At 38.8% G+C, this 21177-nt stretch overlaps 2 protein-coding genes across 10 annotated transcripts in view; both read left to right on the top strand.

Moving 5' to 3' along the window:
• The window catches only part of LOC137926155 (zinc finger protein 260-like), a 61663-nt gene that overhangs the window by 28759 nt on the left and 11727 nt on the right, over positions 1–21177 (top strand). Inside the window, exon 5 of one of the 9 annotated variants that reach the window (XM_068769700.1) lies at positions 16283–17647. The exons of 3 other annotated variants lie outside the window; for them this stretch is intronic. In XM_068769700.1, the coding sequence (XP_068625801.1) occupies positions 16283–17511 (1229 nt within the window). In that variant the 3' untranslated portion in view covers positions 17512–17647. 5 more of the 9 variants (XM_068769701.1, XM_068769702.1, XM_068769710.1 and 2 more) reach the window with 5 other exon arrangements.
• Positions 17992–20712, top strand: LOC137926405 (zinc finger protein 493-like). Its single transcript, XM_068770006.1, has 4 exons — positions 17992–18001; positions 18063–19414; positions 19499–19508; positions 19584–20712. Exons 1-4 carry the CDS (start codon positions 17992–17994, stop codon positions 20699–20701), a joined length of 2490 nt encoding a protein of 829 aa, XP_068626107.1. The 3' UTR covers positions 20702–20712.

Below are 21177 nucleotides of genomic sequence, written 5' to 3'. Positions count from 1 at the left end.
CAGTAAGATTTGATATTACTCGTTATGAAACACAGTGCCGTCAGTGTCGTTGTATGTAGAATTGATACCAACTGGAACGGAATGTACTGGAACGAAATAATGACACAGTTCTTTTCTTTTTTTAGGGTCAGCAAAGGAACTTGACGGAATAAAGAAAGAGCATAAACCAAAAAGACTATTCGAAAGGTCCGTCAACCTGAAAACACAGCGGCAAAACGCCGTGACAGTTTTAAAATATTCCACAGCTTTTCCATTTAAAACGCGCTTTAACAGAATTATATGCTCATATTGCCACGACGAGTTTGAAACCATGGCCGCCCTACGCGACCACATACGAACCGCTCACTCGAATGCTGATCACAACAGCGTCTTCTATAAAGTTCTAGATGATTTAAAGATAGACATCACCCAGTTCAAATGCACCCTCTGCTCACAGGACATGGCGGACGTCGAAACTTTCATGTCACACATATCTAAGGAACACGGAATTTCTATTAATTCTGATGTGCCTTTCGGTGTGCTTCCGTATAAACAAGGTCCAACCGGTCTCTGGATCTGTTCGGATTGTAATAAAAGTTTCTCAGAATTCTCCAAAATAAACGGCCACCTGCGAAGTCATGTTAAAATATTTACTTGCGATAAATGCGGTGCAACTTTCCTATCTGAACAGGGCTTGCGGCAGCACGAGAAGAGCTTCAAGTGCTATAAAGCTACATACAAGCCACGCTTCGGAAAAGCGCTCAAACATAGAAGCAATACTGAGATAATTCTCCAATGTTCCACGGCTTGGCCTTTCCGAACGTGGGGTCAGAATTTCAATTGTGTTTTCTGCCGTGTACAGACCAATGACCCGAACGGCCTCCGGACTCACATGACCACCCGCCACGCGAACTTCGACATCCAGCTCGTCTTCAGCAGGAAATTGCGGAAGGAGTTCCTTAAAGTCGACATCAGCGACCTTCAGTGTAAATTATGTTTCCTTCGCATAGACACGCTCGACGAACTGATGAACCACCTCAAGAATAACCACAAACAACCAATCAACTTCGACGTCCAACCTGGAGTTTTACCTTTCAAACTAAACGACGGTTCCAGTTGGAAATGCGCGATTTGCAAAATGCAATTCTCTGGATTTATCAACCTTAAAAAGCACACGTCGGAACACTTTCAAAATTTCGTATGCGACACCTGCGGAGAGGGATTCATAACAGAATCCGCTCTTATATCTCACACACGAATACCACATGACAATAAATATAAATGCACTCGCTGCATCGCAACATTCTCAACCTTGGAGGAGAGAAATGTTCACGTCAAATCCCAGCACACCACTTTACCGTACATGTGCGTGTATTGCAAAGATAAACCAAGGTTCAGTACGTGGGAGCTTCGGAAGCGGCATCTGATGGAGTACCATAACTACAAACCGGGTGCTGAAATGTATGAATGCGCCACCTGTCACATGACCTTCAAAACACGTTCCCAGAAGTACCATCACAACGTCAAAGCGCACCGCCGGAAGGAGTCAGATCTTGGTTTCCCTTGTGAACACTGTACGAGAGCTTTCGCGTCCAAACTATCTCTCGATAAGCACGTAACTAAGAAACATTTCCATTTGTTGTAGCCGGTTCTTCCTTAACTTCTTCTAATTTACCAATTTTCAAAAAAATATCGTTTGCGTATTATTGGACTGTTTATTAAATTGGCCTGCGTTGTCTTTGATCAACGATTCTCAAACTTTGTGACCCTTGTTTTCTTTATATAGTCAAACTTGCTAATTGATTCCCAAACTAAGTACCTGCTTAAATATATCGTCTACATAATGGATTGGATAAACAATGATATACAGGATGATTGGTGATTGGCGTATAAGTTTGGCGTGAATATATAATTCATTTGCAGCAGCAAAAATCTTTTATAACAGCAAAAATCTTTTATACAAAATTGTACACTATTTCAAACTACCCTTTATAAATGATCCCTCTAAAATAAGCTATGTGGTTTTAATTTTTCTATTGGAATGCGACAGGCCTATTACTCCTGGAAGTACAATCTACAGAGGTAGATTTTTAGATAGATTGTATATATTAATTGATCTCTGATGATTTATATATTAATCCTTTTCAAGCTTGTATCATAACCAATCAACCTGTATATATATATAATAACAAAGATGGATGGTAAATTTAATATTAAACACGGTCTCTTACTTCGTGTCTAAACAGTAAGACTACAGTTCTTCAACAAGCCATAAGATATACCGCTATGTTGAATAGGCAGGTATAGGCAGATACGTAAACGAATTGAAAGTAACATCGACAGAAATCAGCGGATTGATAAGTTGAATTGGCAAGACGCTGGGGCTTTATGATTCTGATGAAGTCCCAATTTCTTTTTAACTTATTAAGTTCAAGTTCCAAACCAAGTGTTAGTTATTTCAGTGTTGAATTGGGTTTAAATGAGAACCTCTGAAATAGTAAACCTATTTATCATATACGTCCCTTTGTAAAATGGGAAGGAAATAAAATTGTTTGATTTGAGATTTCTAGATTATGCTACTTTAATGCAGTAAATACGATCGGATATTGCAATTTTTTATGTACTGATGTTTATGGTTTCTTTTGCAAGGCTGTATAGGTACTATGTTTGTTCATAGAGAGCCTTCTACCATTTATTGTTATAAAGTGAATCATTACAATTACTGGTATAAAAATACTCTTAAGTTTGTGTTAAAATAAAATCGTTAGAAATATATATCAACATTGTACAACTGATCTCATGTTATTTTAATTCTGTTTATGTGAAGAATGGATTGAAATTTGAGTACATAAGTGAGGTTGATTGAGCTGTGAACAACTGATGAATCGAACTGTGTAACTAATGGTTTGGGATATGTGTGACTTATGGATTGAAGTATGTGTAAATGATGGATTGCAATATGTATAATTAATGGATTAAAGTATGCGTAAGATATGGATTGAAGTATGTGTAACTTATGGATTGAAGTATGGGTGACTTTTAGATCGAAGTATGTGTAACATTTGAATTGAAATGTATTTGAAGTATGAGTAATTATGGGATTGAAGTATGTGTACCGGATTGATGAAATTTTGGTCACTGATTGATTGAATACATACCGAGTTAGTTTTCAATTTAGATAATGTAGAATTTGACCTTTTAGACCACAAGGCAAGAGATTTCGCTTCACATGCAGCGCATGGTAAATACATAGTTCAGTCACATAAGTTACGTTGATTAATTGAAGTATAGATAACTGGTGGATTGAAGTATATATGACTTATGGAATGAAGTATCTGTGAGTTATTAAATGAAGTATCCGTAAGTTATAGATTGAAGTATCTGTAACTGATGGATTGAAGTTTGTGTAACTCGTAGATTGATATATGTGTAACTGATGGTTTGAGATATGTGTGACTTATGGATTGAAGTATGTATAACTGATGGATTGAAATATGTGTAATTAATGGATTATTGTATGCATAAGATATGGATTGAAGTATGGGAAACCGGTAGATTGTAGTATGTATGACTTATGAATTGAATAATGTGTAACTTTTGGATTGAAATGTTGTTGATTGAAATAAGTGTAACTCATGGATTTAAATATGTGTGATGAATTGAAATATAAGCAGCCGATGGGTTGAAATATTAACAATTGATGGATTTAAACACCAGTAATAAACCACATAAGTTTTATATTAACAATAATAATTTCACAAATATTTTTCAAAGACAAAATCAAGACAATAAATGCTAACAGAAACACAAATTTAGTCTTAGATATTTGTTATGTAAATGTAATTTCTAAGACCTAAATAAATAAATAATATTTCCTACTAAAATATTACTCATTATAACAAGTACACATAACACGACTTATACAGTATCCTGAGAGGTTCTAATAACACGTGTTATTTAATTGATTTTTAGAGCTTGTCAAACTTCTAAAGTTGTTTGTTATGTTGACCATTGGAAAAGCATTTTAGAGTCAATATCATCCACCTTGGGAATCCCCGATTCACAACTTTTCTCTAGTGCATGGTTGCACAGACTTATTAAGACTAGGGGCCACTCGGGCAAATCATGAACTGATGGCGGGCCAGCCGCCAGAAGTATAGGTAATTAATTTTTTTTGGTTTTATTCTGAAATAGAATTCAATATTTTTCTAATGTACGAGAGTATTATTTTTGCTGTCGGCGGGCCACCAGTATTCGACCGGCGGGCCGCGGTCTATGCATCCATGCTCTTAGTGGACACAAGTTTTACTATTATTTAAGGTTTAATTATACCTATACAGAAGGTTGTATTATCATAATCTACTAGTATATTTGAATGTAGTGGTGAACTGTTTTTCGATGTCGAATTTTGAATTTTATTCTATTTATTGTTTTTGAAATTAATGATACAACAATCGTATAGTGTAAGGTGTCTATGTAAATAAGACGAAATAAGGCAAAGTTTATATTAAATTTTGTTTCATCGCAGCTTGGTTTTATTTAACAAATGTGTGGTGTACACTATATTTTTTAAAGTTGTCACTATGTTATATATGAGCCTTTCTGTACTTGAGTTTTTTCGAGATTCACCGAGATACCAAGGTAATACTAGTGATAATAGTGAGATGTTATTGTACTTGACACGAAGAACTTCATTGAACTTTACAAAAACGTACTTTACTTGTAAAAAAACCTTTTGGCACCTACGCGTTTACTCGACATTCGGGTGCATTGTTTTGGTAATTATTGAATATCTGAACTGCTGTCCACGTGTAGTGATATATAATTGCGAAGAGAAATTACGTCATCCGGATATATTTTACGATAAAATTATTAGAACTGTATAGAATTATGTTTTATATAAAAATTTGGATAACCAATAGGTCATGAATTAAAATTCGTAGTTTACTTTTGTTAATTTAAAAAAAAGTACTTGACGAAATGAATATGAATGGAATAAATAATAATAGGTTCTCGCGAAAAGTCTCTGCATGCGGGCAGTGCAAGATCTATCACCGTGGAGATCTTTAGGGGTGTCTGTCTTTCATGGTGATGATGATGGAAATGAATTTCACTAAAACTAGCTTCATCATGACGAAAGGTGAACGCGATATTCATAGAAATCGAATGCATCAAGGTCACTCAAAACTTTTTTATTTTTAGGCCAACGACGTGAAAGTGGAAACGAAAGTGTCGTTAAAATAGAAACTAAAGACGATTCGCGGTTAGCGCACGGCCGGCGCTACGTGCGCAGCGCTCGCGCTGAAGCTAGGATAGTCACGAAGAGGAACGCCAACGCGCTCTTGGAGTGCTGGACACTGAGTCCGTTCAGGTGGCAGAGGAATAGGTTCAAGTGCGCCTACTGTGAAGAGGGCTTCGTCCAATGCGCAGAGCTTCGCCAGCACGTTGCCAACTGCGCGGCAGATCACAGCGTGAAGGACATATACAGCAAGTTCAAGGAGATGTCCCTTATCAACGTGGACGTGACTGACGCTGTCTGCCGTCTCTGCGGATGTCCTTTTACTAACGTTGTCCAAATGCGACAGCATATAGTTCAGCACGGTTACCTCTTCGACACCACTCAACCTGACGGCGTACTCCCGTTCAGTTTGGACAAAGATTGCTGGCGTTGCGTATTATGTAGCCAGGTCTTTAACAACTTCCTTAAACTTTACGAGCACATGAACGTCCACTACCAGCATTATATCTGTCCAACTTGTGGAAAAGGCTACATGACCGCACCTAGGTTGAGAAAGCATGCGGAAGTGCATATCACAGGATCGTTTCCATGCGACAAATGTGGGCGGGCGTTCACAATGCGTGCTGCAAGAGACCATCACAAGGCTCACGCTCACGCCAAGGGCCCACGATATGAGTGCCCTCACTGTAATATGCGTTTCAACGGATATTACGACAGAATGAACCATTTGAATGAGACTCATAGAGAGAAGGAGGTATCGTATAGGTGTACGGTCTGTGAACTAACTTTCAAGACGAGCGGGAAACGAGCGATGCACGTGAGAGCTGTTCACCTACCACAGCCGAGAAACTTCGCATGTCCTTACTGCGACTGGCTTTTTAAAACCGCATACGAGCTGAAGCGACACATGGTGAAACACACCGGTGAAAGGAATTTCTCGTGTACCGTCTGCGGCAAGGCATACCCGAGGAATCGCGCCCTCAGAACACATCTCAAGACCCACGAGGATCTCACTTGCAAGTGGTGTGGAGCCTTATTCAAACAGCGATCCCAGTTGACATCGCACACGCGGGTCCAACATCCGGAATTAAATGATATGATGTCCACACATTGAGATACTACCATCTCTTTTCTTCCATCGGACAACAAGAGGTACATTCAAGACATCCGTACACAGTTGAAATTCTTTCTACCCGCACTGAGCGTTTTGCTAATACGTTTATAGTGAGAACAGCCAAGGAGTGGAACGACCTGACAACGTCATTGTTTATAGACAATTGTAACTTAGGAGTCGTCAAGACCAAAGTGAATAGGTTTCTTCTAGACAAGCATGTACTATCGTTAACTTTGTCATCGCTTAAGATCTGGCGAGACAGAGGTCAAATGTACCGCCTATAAAAGATAAAAAAAGAGAATCTGTTGAATGCTTGTCTTACAAATCGCCATGTTCATGTTTTGGTATCAGTATTGGCTTTAATAAATTTTGACGTCATTGATTTTATTTTATTGTATCCCGACAACTAATACGATCAAATAAAGGTTTGCCACTTGCGGGTACTTTCAATTAGGAATGGTAAACATTTATGACGTTATCAATGCTCAGTGGTTCTAAATTCAAAAGTTATTTATTCCAGTAGGAATAGTTACGCATAATTATTTTTAACATTCGAATTTTAAATTATGCTTCTTGGCAGATATTTTCGAACTTTAACAAAGGAAGATGATACGGAGAAACTTGTTTGGACCATAGTTTAAGATATAGGTTATTTTATAGTGGAAGATTGAAATGAATACGGTCAATGCTATCTAATATTAAATTCAAAATATCATAATCGAAGTAAACATTTACATACACTTTTAAATCGTCGATTATTTTAACATTATAAGTTGTAAGCTACCTCTGGTTCAGGAACTCAACAGTAATTTTTGTTAATGAATTTTAATAATTTTTATATAAACCAAGTTCTACATAATTTGTTCAATGAAAAAGTCTTAAATGCTATAAAAAGATTTATTTAATATACTTTTAATTTTAGATTTAAAACTAAATAAAATATGTGTGAAGTATCTGCGAAATTAAAGGGGCGGAGGTATCAGAGTCTTCGTCATTACTAAAAATTAGGTTTAAGAGGCTAAATGCCATGCCATTTGAAATGCGCTTATGTCGGAAAGTTAAATGGTATCGATTTGTGAGAGCTTGAGCGGGGATCCCCGCGATGGCGCTCGAACTTAGTCATTCCAAGTCGTTCGTCGAAGCGACCTTGGAGCTCGGCGGCCTTTCAATCTAGTGAAGAACGTAGCATGTAGTTGACCGAGCTGAAACTCCCCCCGCAACCCTTGAGCTTCGACCTTTAAAAACACCTTTGGGGCCTGATTGAGCAGCAGTGAAAGTCTGGTCTCAAAAAATAAACTTTGATTTACCTCGTTAAGAATCTATAAATTCTGTTTTAGTCCATAATACCACAAATGTCAAAATTTGGGATTGTTCCTTATTCGATTTAGTAATAAGAAACGTTTTGTTTTTAGGTTCCGCTAATGCGGACGATGGGGCAAACGTTAAACGTGTTAGGAAGTTAAAAGAAAACGTAAGCGCGCGTCAGATGCGTCGGCGCAGGCGTGCAAACAACCAGTTACCCGAGGAGTCTGAGAGGAGAATCTCCAAAACCATGATGAGAAGGAATGCTATGGCGATTCTGGAATGTTCCACGGCGTGGGCCTTTCGTTGGTTCCACAGTGCGTTTTTCTGTTCCTACTGCGACGAAAAATTCGTAGACACCGCACCGCTGAGGTCTCACGTTGTCAACAAACATCTTACCAACAGGCCTACTGAATACGTGTTTTCAAAGCTCACCGAAAATAACATGCTTAAAATCGATATCACAGACTTAAAGTGTAGGTTATGCGGGTATAACTGTAATACCATAGATGTTCTTAAGAATCACCTGACCGTCGTACATGAAAAAACAATTAGCAGTGAATACAGCGACGGTGTCCTGCCGTTCAAACTGGATCAGAACGGATTCCATTGCCAACTTTGCTATCAGAATTTCAATAGTTTCTCTAAAATCAACGAGCATATGAACTCTCACTATCAAAACTACATTTGCGACGCCTGCGGGAAATCTTTCGCATCAAAGTCTAGATTTCGAACCCACGTACAGTCCCACGAGGTAGGAACTTTTCCATGTGGTGAGTGCAATGAAGTCTTAAAAACGCGAGCCGCTCGAATGTGTCATAGATTGAAAGTGCATAGGAAAGGGCTGCGATACACATGCCCGCGATGTTCCGAAGTTTTCACGACGTATTACGCGAGAGCGAGGCATTTAGTGGAAAGGCATGCACAACAGAGGCAGGATTATGAATGTCCTACTTGTGGGAAAACATTTGAGACGAGCTGCAAGCGAGCTACCCACCACCGTATTGCGCACAAGCCTGTTGAGAAACGATACAGTTGCTTACACTGTCCTTGGTACTTTGTCAGTCAGTCAAAGCTCAAACGTCACTTGCAAGCCCACGAAGAGGCAAATTAAAATTTCTCACTGTACTGTTTTTTTAATTTCTAGGAACAGAAGAAAGCAATGCTTCTGATACACCAAAACAGAAGGTAAAAGTACAATGGAGAAGGAAACGAAAGCCTGCAGGAGATAAAGCCAACGCGGCTGTTATCTTGCAGCATTCAAACGCAGTCGCATTTAGATGGAATCGCGGCAAATTCATGTGCGCCTATTGCCCGCACATTTTCCCAAGCATCAAGGAGCTTCGTTCTCACTCTATGGACCACACAAACAAACTTGAAGTATTTGAAAATTTGAAAGTACGGAACTCTTTTCCATTGCGAGTCGACATAGCAGATCTTGAGTGTAATATTTGTAATAAAAAATCTGGTAGCTTGGAGAAATTGAAAACGCATTTAACTGATCAACACGAAAAGACTTTCGAATCAAACCACGAAGATGGCTTAATACCTTTCATTTTGGGAGATGAACATAAATGTGTGAAATGTAGCAGCCGATTTGAAAGCTTCATGAGTCTTCTGGTACACATGAACAGACATTACTCAACCTGCATTTGCCATGTATGCGGAAAAGCGTACTCCGGGAAACATAAGTTGAAATCGCATCAGAGAGGTCACGACTTAGGTAAATTCGAGTGTACTAAGTGCAAACGAGTGCTGGTTAGTCGAGCCGCTTGGAGCGGGCATGTCTCTAGCGCGCACGGTCGCCGAGAACGGTACCGCTGCCCTCTCTGCGACGAGCACTTCCTTTCATATCACTCTAGATTGAGGCATCTGGACCAACACCACGGCAGGAAAGCTGAGTATAGATGCACCATGTGCACCTCTGTATTCGGCAGTGGCGCTTTAAGGAATTGTCACCTGAAGATTGCTCATAGAGTAAAGAAGATCATGTGATATCATGTCAACTGAAACCATAGATCTCCACGATATTTGGACCAGGCACCACGACCTGGAAAACCTATACTCACGCTGCGGGTTTACCGGCTTGTAGTCGCCATTTAAAAACCGGTCAGTCCTAATGGCCACTAACCACTGCCACTTCAGAAGAATTGTTCGAGCTACGTCCAGTGATCTCATGATATATAGGTCGAAACTTTGTTAATTCTTCTCCTTATTAATTGCCAAGTCAACCGCTTTTGTACGACCGCCCGCAATAAAACCACGCGATACTATTAACTACCAGAGCCATCTATCGTCATACGTTGCTACTTGTTATGTAAACGTTTTTGCACGATTTTATTTTGAAACAGTATTCTATCCACCATTCAATATTTGTACATGGTAAAATGAATAAACAATTGCTTTTATTATTAAATTTCTTCGTGTTTTTTTTTTAAATTCACCTCTATCTCACTCATTACATTTTTTTTGCATTATAGACTACAGTGAAACATTACAAATTAAATAAAATTTACAAATTAAAACTGAAATCTTAGGATATCGATTTAACTTTCGAGAGTTGCTCGTTTTGGATCACAGAAACAAAGCGCTTCGGACGAAATACACGGTCTTGTGAAAAATATCCACCTACCCACAAATCTAGTGTGAACAATATCACGGGAAAATTTACAGAGAATTTTCTTTTGTTTTTAGGGCCGAAGGATTACAATGTAAAATGGAAACCGAGGCGGAGGTATAACGATCACAGAGATAACGCCGCCATTGTTATAGAGTATTCGAACGCTTGCCCCTTTAGATGGAAACGAGGGGAGTTTGTTTGCGCTTATTGCCCGGTCACGTTCGGTGACTTTACCGAAGTTAGAGAACATACGAAGGTTCATCCCAACCGTGTTGAGGCTCTTCGCTTCGTTCGACCCTTCAACACTATCAAGGCCGACGTCACCGAATTACAATGCACTATATGCCTTCAACTTACGAAAGATATAGACGAACTTGCCGACCACTTAACCACAGTTCATAGTAAACCTATTACGAAACAGTTCGGAATAGGAATAACTCCTTTCCTTTTGAACTGCAAGAACTACACGTGTTACCACTGCGGAAATCATTTCGATCTTTTCACCAACCTAAACATTCATATGAATCAGCATTGCAAGAATAATATATGCTGTAAGTGCGGGAAAACTTTCTCAGCGGCCCATAGGTTGCAGGCTCACATGATCACATACGAGGTGGCTGTGGACGCCTACAGGTGTTCCAAATGTAACGACTCATTCGCCACTCGCAAGCTAAGAAGTAGCCATGTGTCTTATGCACACGGACCCAAGCTAAGATACAAATGTCCTTATTGCAAGGATAAATTTAAATCGTACGGAGATAGAACGAAGCATCTCAAGCACGTCCATGACAGAAAAGTGGAATATCCATGCCACTTGTGCACCGCTGTCTTCGCTCTCTGCAATCAGCGCACGAAACATATCCAGCACGTTCATATCAAACACAAACCCTTCCAGTGCCAATACTGCCCCTTTAAATCTTCAACTGGAGCCAGGATGAGGAGTCATATGGTTAAACACGTAGGGATAAGGAAGTTCCAGTGCGACATCTGCAAGAAAGCCTACTGCAGGATAAAAACTCTACGAGAGCACATGCGGATACATAATAACGATAAACGATTCGACTGCAAGTACTGTAACAGCGCGTTCGTCCAAAAATGCAGCTTGCAGAGTCACATGCGCACTCACCATGGCCACCATGGGAAGGAAGAAACTTGTCAATTAAACTGCGTCAAAATAAACTAAGTACAAACTACCGTGAGAATTTTATTGTAATACCCTCATTGATTTATCCTATAAAGGTTCTGTTGAAATGAAATTGTTATTCCTAAGTCGCTAAGAGAAAAATATACCTAGAAAAGAAGAGCTCATATCGGAATGTTTTCTTATTTTTAGGAAGAAAATCTGAAGAGATACAGATTAAGGAGGAAGTGGGATCTGACACAGATAATGTAACCGCGAGCGTCGCGACGGCGCGCGACGCGGCCAACGAGAGGCGCCTTGCGTTTCGAAATAACATTAAAGTCATAATGGAGTCATGCACTGCCTACCCCTTCAAGTATAGGAAGGGTACATACTTGTGTTTCTTTTGTAAGACATCGTTCCTAGAGCCGGAGCGACTGCGCGAACACACGCAGCAGCATCACGCTGACGTGAAGACGCTTCTGAAGCCGCGAAAATACGAACCACTGAAGATGGACTTCGCCGACACCGCGTGCAAGATATGCGGCGCCGTTATCGAGGACTATGAGATGCTTAAATCTCATCTCAGCGAACATGGGAAGTACCTTGATTGCTCGCACGGTGACAGCGTCCTACCCTACAGTCTTACGAAAGACGACCACCGCTGTCAGATATGCGGCAAGCGATACGAAATGTTCCTTACCCTCCACAAGCATATGAATGACCATTACGAGCACTTCATCTGCGAGACATGCGGTAAACGCTTCGCTACATCGCAGCGCATGGTGAACCACGCTCGTACCCACGAGCGCGGGGACTTCCCCTGCAAGCGATGTCTGGACACATTCCCATCCTATGCTTCCTTATACGCGCACGTAGCCAAGATCCACAGATCAAACAAGAGATACAAGTGTCCGATATGCGACGAGAAATTCGCCTCCTATAAGCACAGGCTTAAACATTTGAACACGATACACGGGGAGAAAACCGCTATATTTCCCTGCCCGTCTTGTCCCCGTGTCTTCGATTTGTGTAGCCGGCGCACCGCTCACATTCGTTTCCAGCATCTTCAAGAAAGGAACCACTCATGTCAGCTGTGTTACATGAAGTTCTTCACGAAGTACGAGTTGCAAGAGCACTCAATAAAGCACGGAGGCGAGAGGATATACCAATGCGATGTTTGCAAGAAGTCCTACGCCCGCTTGAAGACGTTAAGAGAGCATATGCGGATACACAATAACGATAGGCGGTTTGTTTGCCCAATTTGCGGGCAGGCGTTTATACAGAATTGTAGCTTGAAGCAGCATGTTAGAGTTCATCACCCAAATCAAGTGAAGGCTGATGTATTTTGATCCCAGTGTACTAATGAACATTGACTATGTCATCGGTGTGTTGGCTCCACGTCTACGCTTCATCTACGGACTCGTAGACACTATTCAAGGACCTTTCAACTCCAACTTCCGGTTGTTTTAAGGAACGTCATGCACCATGCACTGCAACTTCAGATGAGCAATTCCTCGAGCTATGTAATCAAGGTCGAAAAAAGTCACTGGCAACATAAGACCGAGACATAGTGGCGATTGGGAAGAAGGAGGATTTTTACGCTGCCATTACGTACTAAGAAACGCCATATTTTTAACCATTGCTTCGAAATCATCTCCCGAAATCAGTGCTCGTTGAAATGAATGTGTATATAGAAATATTTAATTGAACAAGACTGAATTATAAATTATTTAAGATGGAAATATCAACAGGTTATGCGTGTAAATATTCCGGGATATTTGACAGTGATTTAATTACCTATTCTTCCAGATTAAAATTTTTCTATTTGTAATTTATGCTACATTTAACCTTTTTACTATATGAAAGAAAATAGTGAAACAATGGCTTGTGGGTAGATAGGATTATACAAACTGAACAAATAAATACACTATAATAAAATTGATGATTTGTAAACTTGAGCATATAAATTAAAGATTTTTACTTATTAAAATTAAAACTAATATTTAAAAATAGGCACACAATTTTTAAACATTAGTTTTCATTTTAAATAACCGCGCTAATATTACAATCGGTCGTAATAAATTCAAATATGTATTTTTATTTCTATTCCTAAAGTACTTTTTCCAAATAATACGATCACTTCTAGTGACAAAACACAAGTGCCTGAGCAAATATGTATCGACATACGTAAAGCTTTATGCAAAATATAGTTTAATATAGAGATTTTAAAAAAATTGCATGCAATATACAATTGTGATGCTCACGCGCATCTGTTTTGTCATTTATAGGTAGTGATTCCTCCGCTGAGAAGGAAAATGGCGGGATACCAACAGAACAGCTGACGGAAAGAAATGCACGCGTTCTGAATGACGTCGAACGATCCTTAGAAACGCGAAGAAAGAACACGATGTTACTCCTGGAATATTCAAAGATATGCCCGTTTAGATGGACGAAGCGAAACTTGTATCTTTGTTTCTACTGCGGTCAACAGTTTTCAGACCCAGACACTCTAAGAGCTCATAATAGTCTGGAACATTCGACGCCATCTTTAACACAGATAAAATATGAACTGTTCAAACACAAGAAACACGAATTAGTTAAAGTGGATATCACAGACATCGGGTGTAAATTATGCGACGAACCTTTGCAAGATATCACAAGCCTTAAGTACCATCTAAGTGAACGACACGACAAGAATATCGATACAAGTTCAAATGACGGAATATTGCCATTCAAGATCACGATGAACACATTCCTATGCACCATTTGTGGTCAGAGATGCGACGAATTCAAATCTCTGAACCATCACATGAATGTTCACTTTCAGAATTACATTTGCGAGCAGTGTGGCACTGGGTTCATCACGTCGGATAGACTGCGGACTCATTCTCTGTCGCATGAGAACGGCGCTGTCGCTTGCGAGGAGTGCGAAAAAGTGTTTCGTTCCACAATTGCCAAGAACGAACACTACGCCACCGTCCATAAGCAAGTCCGGCGCCACAGGTGTCCACACTGCACGGAAACCTTCCGGAACTACTTCCAGAGGAACAAGCATGTTGCGTCCGTCCATGGGTTGAAGCTAAAAGAGTTTAAGTGTAATTTGTGCCCGAAGGTGTTCACGCTGAGTGGAAAGTTGGGCGTACACGTGCGAACCGTGCATTTAAAGCTGAAGAGATTCGCGTGCAATGTCTGCGAGTGGAAGTTCTACTCGAAGTCAGAATTGCAGGATCACATGGTGCGCCACGGCGGCGAGAGGAAGTTCCAGTGCAGCGTTTGCAAGAAGGCCTATGCTCGGAAGTACACTTTGCGAGAGCATATGCGAATACACGATAATGATAGGAGATTCGTCTGTCCTGAATGTGGGAGGTCCTTCGTACAGAACTGTAGCCTTAAACATCACGCGAGGGTACAACATCCGGGGACTGTTTTGAAAGCGGGTGTCTCGTATCAAGACGTTATTCCACGGGAATAAATTAAAACTAATTATTTTTTTAGATTTACTCGAATTTTATTCATGAAATAAAATCATTTGTAAAGGATTATATTGCTATTTATTTTTATATAAGTGACGTTTCTAACAATTTGTCACATGATCATGGATACTCAAATATTGGATATACGACTTTGTAAAGGTGGTCGTGAGACTGAATGCAATCTGCTACCAATCGTTCATATATATTTTTATTCGCGCTTTCACACCTCTACTGTCAACTGGCAGAGAATCTACTAATATTTTTTTAGTTTCATCTTTGTTTACATTATTACTTATTCAATTCTTATTATTCGTAATATTTATCAAGTCAAAGTAAACAGATATCTCTTAGCGTTGTAGGTTCGGACCTATAAGCGAATAAATATAATTAAAAAATACAGCAAAAGCTGGTAAAAAACAATGTGTATCTTAAATCTAAATTAACAATGAACACAATATAATATTAAGGTATTAGAGACTATAAACTTATTAAAGACAATAGTTATAAATATTATATCGCAAGATTGATCGATGTGGAGAAAATAGGAACCATCGCACAGATTATATATAACCCGAGGATTGCACTTACTTGTTTTAAAACTAAACATTATTAGGTAGTCGTGAAAAACAGACAAGCCACCAATGATTAAAAACTTAAGGTTTAAGTTTGGAAATAATTTAAGACTCCGTAAACACTGGTGATATACAGAAACGCAAATAAAGAAAAAATCCAAAATATTAAAAGTAAATGAAATAAAAAAAAGCACGGACGCTAATGTCTGTGGTATATAGAAATGAAATAAAAAAATATTCTTTGACATAAAACAAATTGAAAAAACACAGCCGACTGCATCATTTATGCCCCGATATTTTATAAAGTTTATATTAATTATAATAATAATAAGTATTTACAATTATTTCCAATAACGACGCCCGTACCCGGCAATAAATATTACACATCGACCTTTGGAAAGAGACGATCGGCTAATTTCGTTATCTCTGTCGCACGAAATACAACGACTGAAAAAACGTCACATAGGTAGTGTGGAACAGAGATAGTGCTCTATGAAGCTGAAATTAGACAATTGTCTCTTTCCAAAGGTCGATGTGCAATTTTTGAATTCAACGGGCCAATTACTTCTGGCAGCACAGAGTGCAAGGACAGATAGTAAATAATTACCTGTCCCTGCTCTAATTAACTTATTTATATTTTCTGGAACCATCGATGTTTGTATAATGTGTACCGTAGATGAATTGACAACAAATATACTATACATCCACCCAATTAAAGTTTTCACATCTATAATTAAAAATTTATTAACCATACGGATTCGTAAATAGGAAATACGTGAGTGTTTTCCGACCTTTTCTAATTTAGGTAATGATAAAAAAGCAGAGGGAGTAAAATCTTCATACGATTTGTTTGTTTCTAGGATCAGAAGGTACGGATAAACAAGCACCGAAAAAAAGGATCGTGCCGTTGTTCCAAGTGGATTATGATCGCAGCCTTTGTAGACCTTTGGGGACGGTGATCAACTTTCGAAAGTTTCTCACGATGAGTAACCTCCGCAGGGATGCTATACCATCTCCAGCTACAAATTTCCCACCAACCCGCAGTCCTTCGCCCTTATCTATGGTTCACCGTTCGCCAACACCTGACGTCATCAATGTCGCCATACAAATACCGCCTCCAACACCAATCCTTGTCAAACAGTCTGATAACCGCCAGAACGCATTGACACTCTTTGAATTCTCAACCGTCTACCCATTCATCTACGGTAGCAACAAGTTCAAATGTTTCGTATGTTCACAACCTTTCCTGCAATCATCTTTACTTAGAAGCCACATGCTAGATACCCACACATTCGCACCACTCAAGCGTCTTATTAACAACCGCAAGGAAAACGTCATCAAAGTGGACGTCAGCGAAATGAGCTGTAGAATCTGTTCACTGAAGCCTAAAGATCTAAACCAGCTGAAGTATCATCTAAGAGATGAACATAAAAAACTCATTGATCCAGAACTAAAAGATAACATTATACCATTCATTCTGGAGGGGAATGAAGAGGCTGGTTTTAAATGCGTCATGTGCGATGGTATCTTTATCAAAGTCCGCACTCTAGTTATACATATGAGTGTTCACTTCAACAACTACAGTTGCGAGATATGCGGATCTGGCTTCATGACTTTACGACTTCTAAAGAAGCATCTAGAAGTCCACGAAAGCGGCAACTTTCCATGTGATCGATGCAGCAAAACCTTCAACACGTCACACAAACTATCGCTACATGTCAGAGGCGTCCACCTTAAGCAGTATCCCCGGCGTTGTCCAATGTGCCCGGAGAGATTCAACTCGAACTACAGTAGAACTAAGCATCTACAGGATGTCCATAATCAAGCGACACGAGTCCACAAATGTAAGATTTGCGGTCGTGCTTTCAACTTGAAATATCACCTCGTGTGCCACACGCGGTCGGTCCATCTTCAGGAACGGAATCACCAATGCAAAGTTTGCTTGCAAAGGTTCTGTAATAAGGAAACATTGAAGAGACACATGGTTATACATACGGGAGAGAAAAACTACAAATGTGAAATGTGTGGTCAAGCATTTTTGCGAAGGAAAAATTTGAGAGATCATTTACGTCTACATGAAGTACTATAGTTAATAAAAAATGTATTTTAGGACTACCCGCGAAGTTTACCGTCTACCCTCTAAAAGTACAATAAAGCATGCACGTAAAATTACGTTAGTTTATTTATTACAAAAATGTTAAATTTGTCAAGTGTTTTCTAAGATGAATAAAATTTGTAATAAAATTTATTTTTGTTTTTATTTTTTTCATACAAGGTGATTAGTTAGAACATACAAGGTGATTGATTAAATCACACGGGTGATGTAAAAGCTTTAAAGTGATAATGTTTCAGAAGTAATAGCTAACTTAATGATAATGTAACAAGGAAAACTGCAGACTTTGTATTGTCAGAAGTTATAGGCTTGTTGCATTTCAATAGAGTTTCAGGATAAACACTATAAACAGGATGATTGAAAATAGGTACAGCTTCTGAAGCTTTTTGCTGATAAATGAGCTATATATTCACATCATTAAAGCTTTTACATCTATAATCATTCATCCTGTACAAGATGACCTTGTGTAATTTATATGTAAATTTATCAATGTAGAATTGTATACATTGCCATTTATTCTTTTTTAGGCTACATCCATATTACAAACTCATCTATAATATTGAAAGACGATGACGGCACTGATATCAAGTTGTCGCTTCTCAAGAGACCTATACCTATTAATACTCTTATTTGTGAAAATGAAGAGGATTTTGATATTGGATATACTAAAAAAGGTTTAGAAAATATTATAGAAGAGATATCTATATCTAGACAAGTTGCAATCAATGGTCACCATAAATCAGTTTTAAAGTTTTTGAAAGATCCAATATCCTTAGATGAGCTAGATAAAGGAATGAAACTATCATTACAGAGTTCATCACAAAAGATAACGTCATATGTGAAGGAATACCCACAGAGAATGAGTCGAGAGAGAAAGAAATGGAAACAAAACGTAATGACAATCTTTGAATTTTCTCATGTCTACCCTTTCGTTCACTCGTACGGTAAATTCAAATGCTATATTTGCTCAAAGCCGTTCCTTGATGCAAATTTATTAAGAGAACATACAACAAATGACCATACTTACGAAGATTTATCACAAGAGCTAAATAAAAAGGTTAGAGATAATATTAAAGTCGATGTAGGTAGACTCCAATGTAAAGTTTGCAACGCTATATTCGTAAATTTAAACAACTTGAAGATTCATCTAAAGGATCACGGTAAAGACATAGACCCGGATTACCAGGACAACATAATACCGTTTAAGTTATCCGATGAAGTGTTCAATTGCCAAATATGCGGCGAAAACTTCCAAAGGCTCCGCATTCTTATCATACATATGAACAAACATTTCAATAATTACAGTTGCGAGGTGTGTGGTGGAGTTTTCATCTCTATAAATATGCTAAAGAGGCATTTACAAACTCATGCGTCTGGAATTTTCCCATGTGAGAAATGCGATAAGGTTTTTTCGAATCCCGCAAAAAGAATCAATCATGTCAGGGGAGTGCATTTAAAGAAATTCACCCGCACTTGCCCTTACTGTCCTGAAAGATTCAATTCGAACTATCAACGGAGTAAACACTTGAGGATCTCCCACAACGAAAGCAATCGATATCGATGCGAGACATGCGATAGGCAGTACGATCTGAAATATCAGTTGTTCCTGCACAAGAGATCAGTTCATATGCAGGAACGGAATCAGGAGTGTGACATTTGTCACTCTCGTTTCTTCTCAAAGTATTGCCTGGCGAGGCACATGATCATCCATACTGGCGATAAAAAGTACAAATGCGTTGTATGTGGGCAAGCATATCCAAGGAGAAAGAACCTTCTAGAACATATGAAGTCGCACGAAACTGTACAATCTTGTTCTGTTTGCAGCAAAGTATTTAATGACCCAGAAACACTTACAACACACATGAATACAGTTCACGAAGTGATATAAAAATTGCAATCGAAAATAAAAATATACAATCGAAATTTTGTTTGTATTATTTCCTTAATAGGAAACGTGTTTAAGGATTTGACGCGTGCTTATAAAGCGTATTTAATTAAAGAATATAGAACAGTACATGGTTTATAAGCGATACTTTTATTTTTCCCAGGAATAACAACGAAGCAGCCTCCAGGGCCAAAAACTAATGTATGGCAAATGTCAAAATCAGAAAGGCAAAATGCAGCGACGTTTCTGGAATACACCACAGTGAAGCCATTCTTTTACCAGCAGTCAAATTTTAAATGTTTCTATTGCGACCAAATATTCCCTGAGATACAATCAGTGTTGCATCATGTAAATTACCACGTTGCCCCTGAAAGAAACACTTTGTTAAAGCAATATCTAAAGAAAGGTAAAAGAGTTGTAAAAGTCGATATATCTGACTTGAAATGTAAGATTTGCGATCAAAAGTTTTCACACTTAGATGAAATTAGAAAGCATTTAATATTTGCGCATAACAAAGAGTTTAATTCCGCTGGGAATGGTCTGATGGCGTATGATCTACATACCAACGACGGTCTCCTATCTTGTCATAAATGCAACATGTCCTTCAATACTTTCTTCCTCTTGAACAGGCACATGAATGTGCATTACAACGTGGTTTGTGAGACCTGTGGCCTCGGTTTCATGTCGTATCAGCGCTTGATAAACCACAGGATCGTCCACCAAACCGGTGTTCATAAATGCGATAAATGTGAGGGAGTTTTCCCAACAAAGTTGAAGCTTCGTTACCATATGTTCAAAAAACACGAGGAATTTGACACGAAGAGAACGAAACCATTAAAATGTCCACACTGCTTGGAAAGATTTTCAGAGCACTATCGAAAGATGACGCATCTGAAACAAGTACACGGTATTACGTTCACTTTCGAATGTCAAGATTGTAAGGAAGTGTTTTCAATGCGTCGCGCTCTCACTGAACATATAACAAAACAACATAAACAAAGTATTCAATGTAAGGAGTGCGGGAAGTGTTTTGGAACGGAATCGCTTTTGAAGATGCACGCTAGAGGTCACACAGGCGAGAGAAACTTCTTTTGCGGGGTCTGCAAAAAAGTTTACATGCACGAACGGACCTTACGTCAGCATATGCGGGTCCATGGACATGTCTGGAAACAGTCCTGCACAGAATGCGGTAGAGGATTTCAAAATCGTAATGAATACAATAAACACGTGAAGCATTCGCAGTGTCAACAAAAACATGAAATTTCAAATGAGAAGATCTAACGATGGTAGAATGTGAAAGCAATTTCAAATCTACCTTATAGTTGTAAGCGTAAATAAAACATCGATAGATAAGCAAAAAAATCTTTTAACTTTCCTTCTGGCCAAAAACCGAAATAATATTGTACAATATACTACTGTCACTATATATGACAAAGACGATATTGACCCAATTATTGTAATTCAGCTAAACCACGCCTTTTGTCCAATCAGATTATTGTAAACCAACTGTTACTGCCCTACTTTGCTTTTCGCAATGTCTCTTGTGAACGGAATTTTTCACCATGTCCAACCAGATCTATTTGATCGTATGCATTTTCAAACTATTGCTTCTTTAGAGACTGAAACAGGTGGAAATCTGTAGGTTCAAGATCAGGGCTAAATAGCAGATGCATTGTCACCTACCATTGGCTGGTATACTATATATATTTAGTCTTGTCATAAATATTGTTACAAAGAAAAACATTTTTTTTATCGTT

Source organism: Battus philenor, unplaced genomic scaffold (genome assembly GCF_028537555.1).
Source record: "Battus philenor isolate CCGP_79_NKW_IND1 unplaced genomic scaffold, ilBatPhil1.0.hap1 SCAF_29, whole genome shotgun sequence".
Taxonomy (NCBI): Eukaryota; Metazoa; Arthropoda; class Insecta; order Lepidoptera; family Papilionidae; genus Battus; species Battus philenor.
Note: the sequence above shows the minus strand (reverse complement) of the source record. Positions and strands in the feature narration are given on the sequence as shown.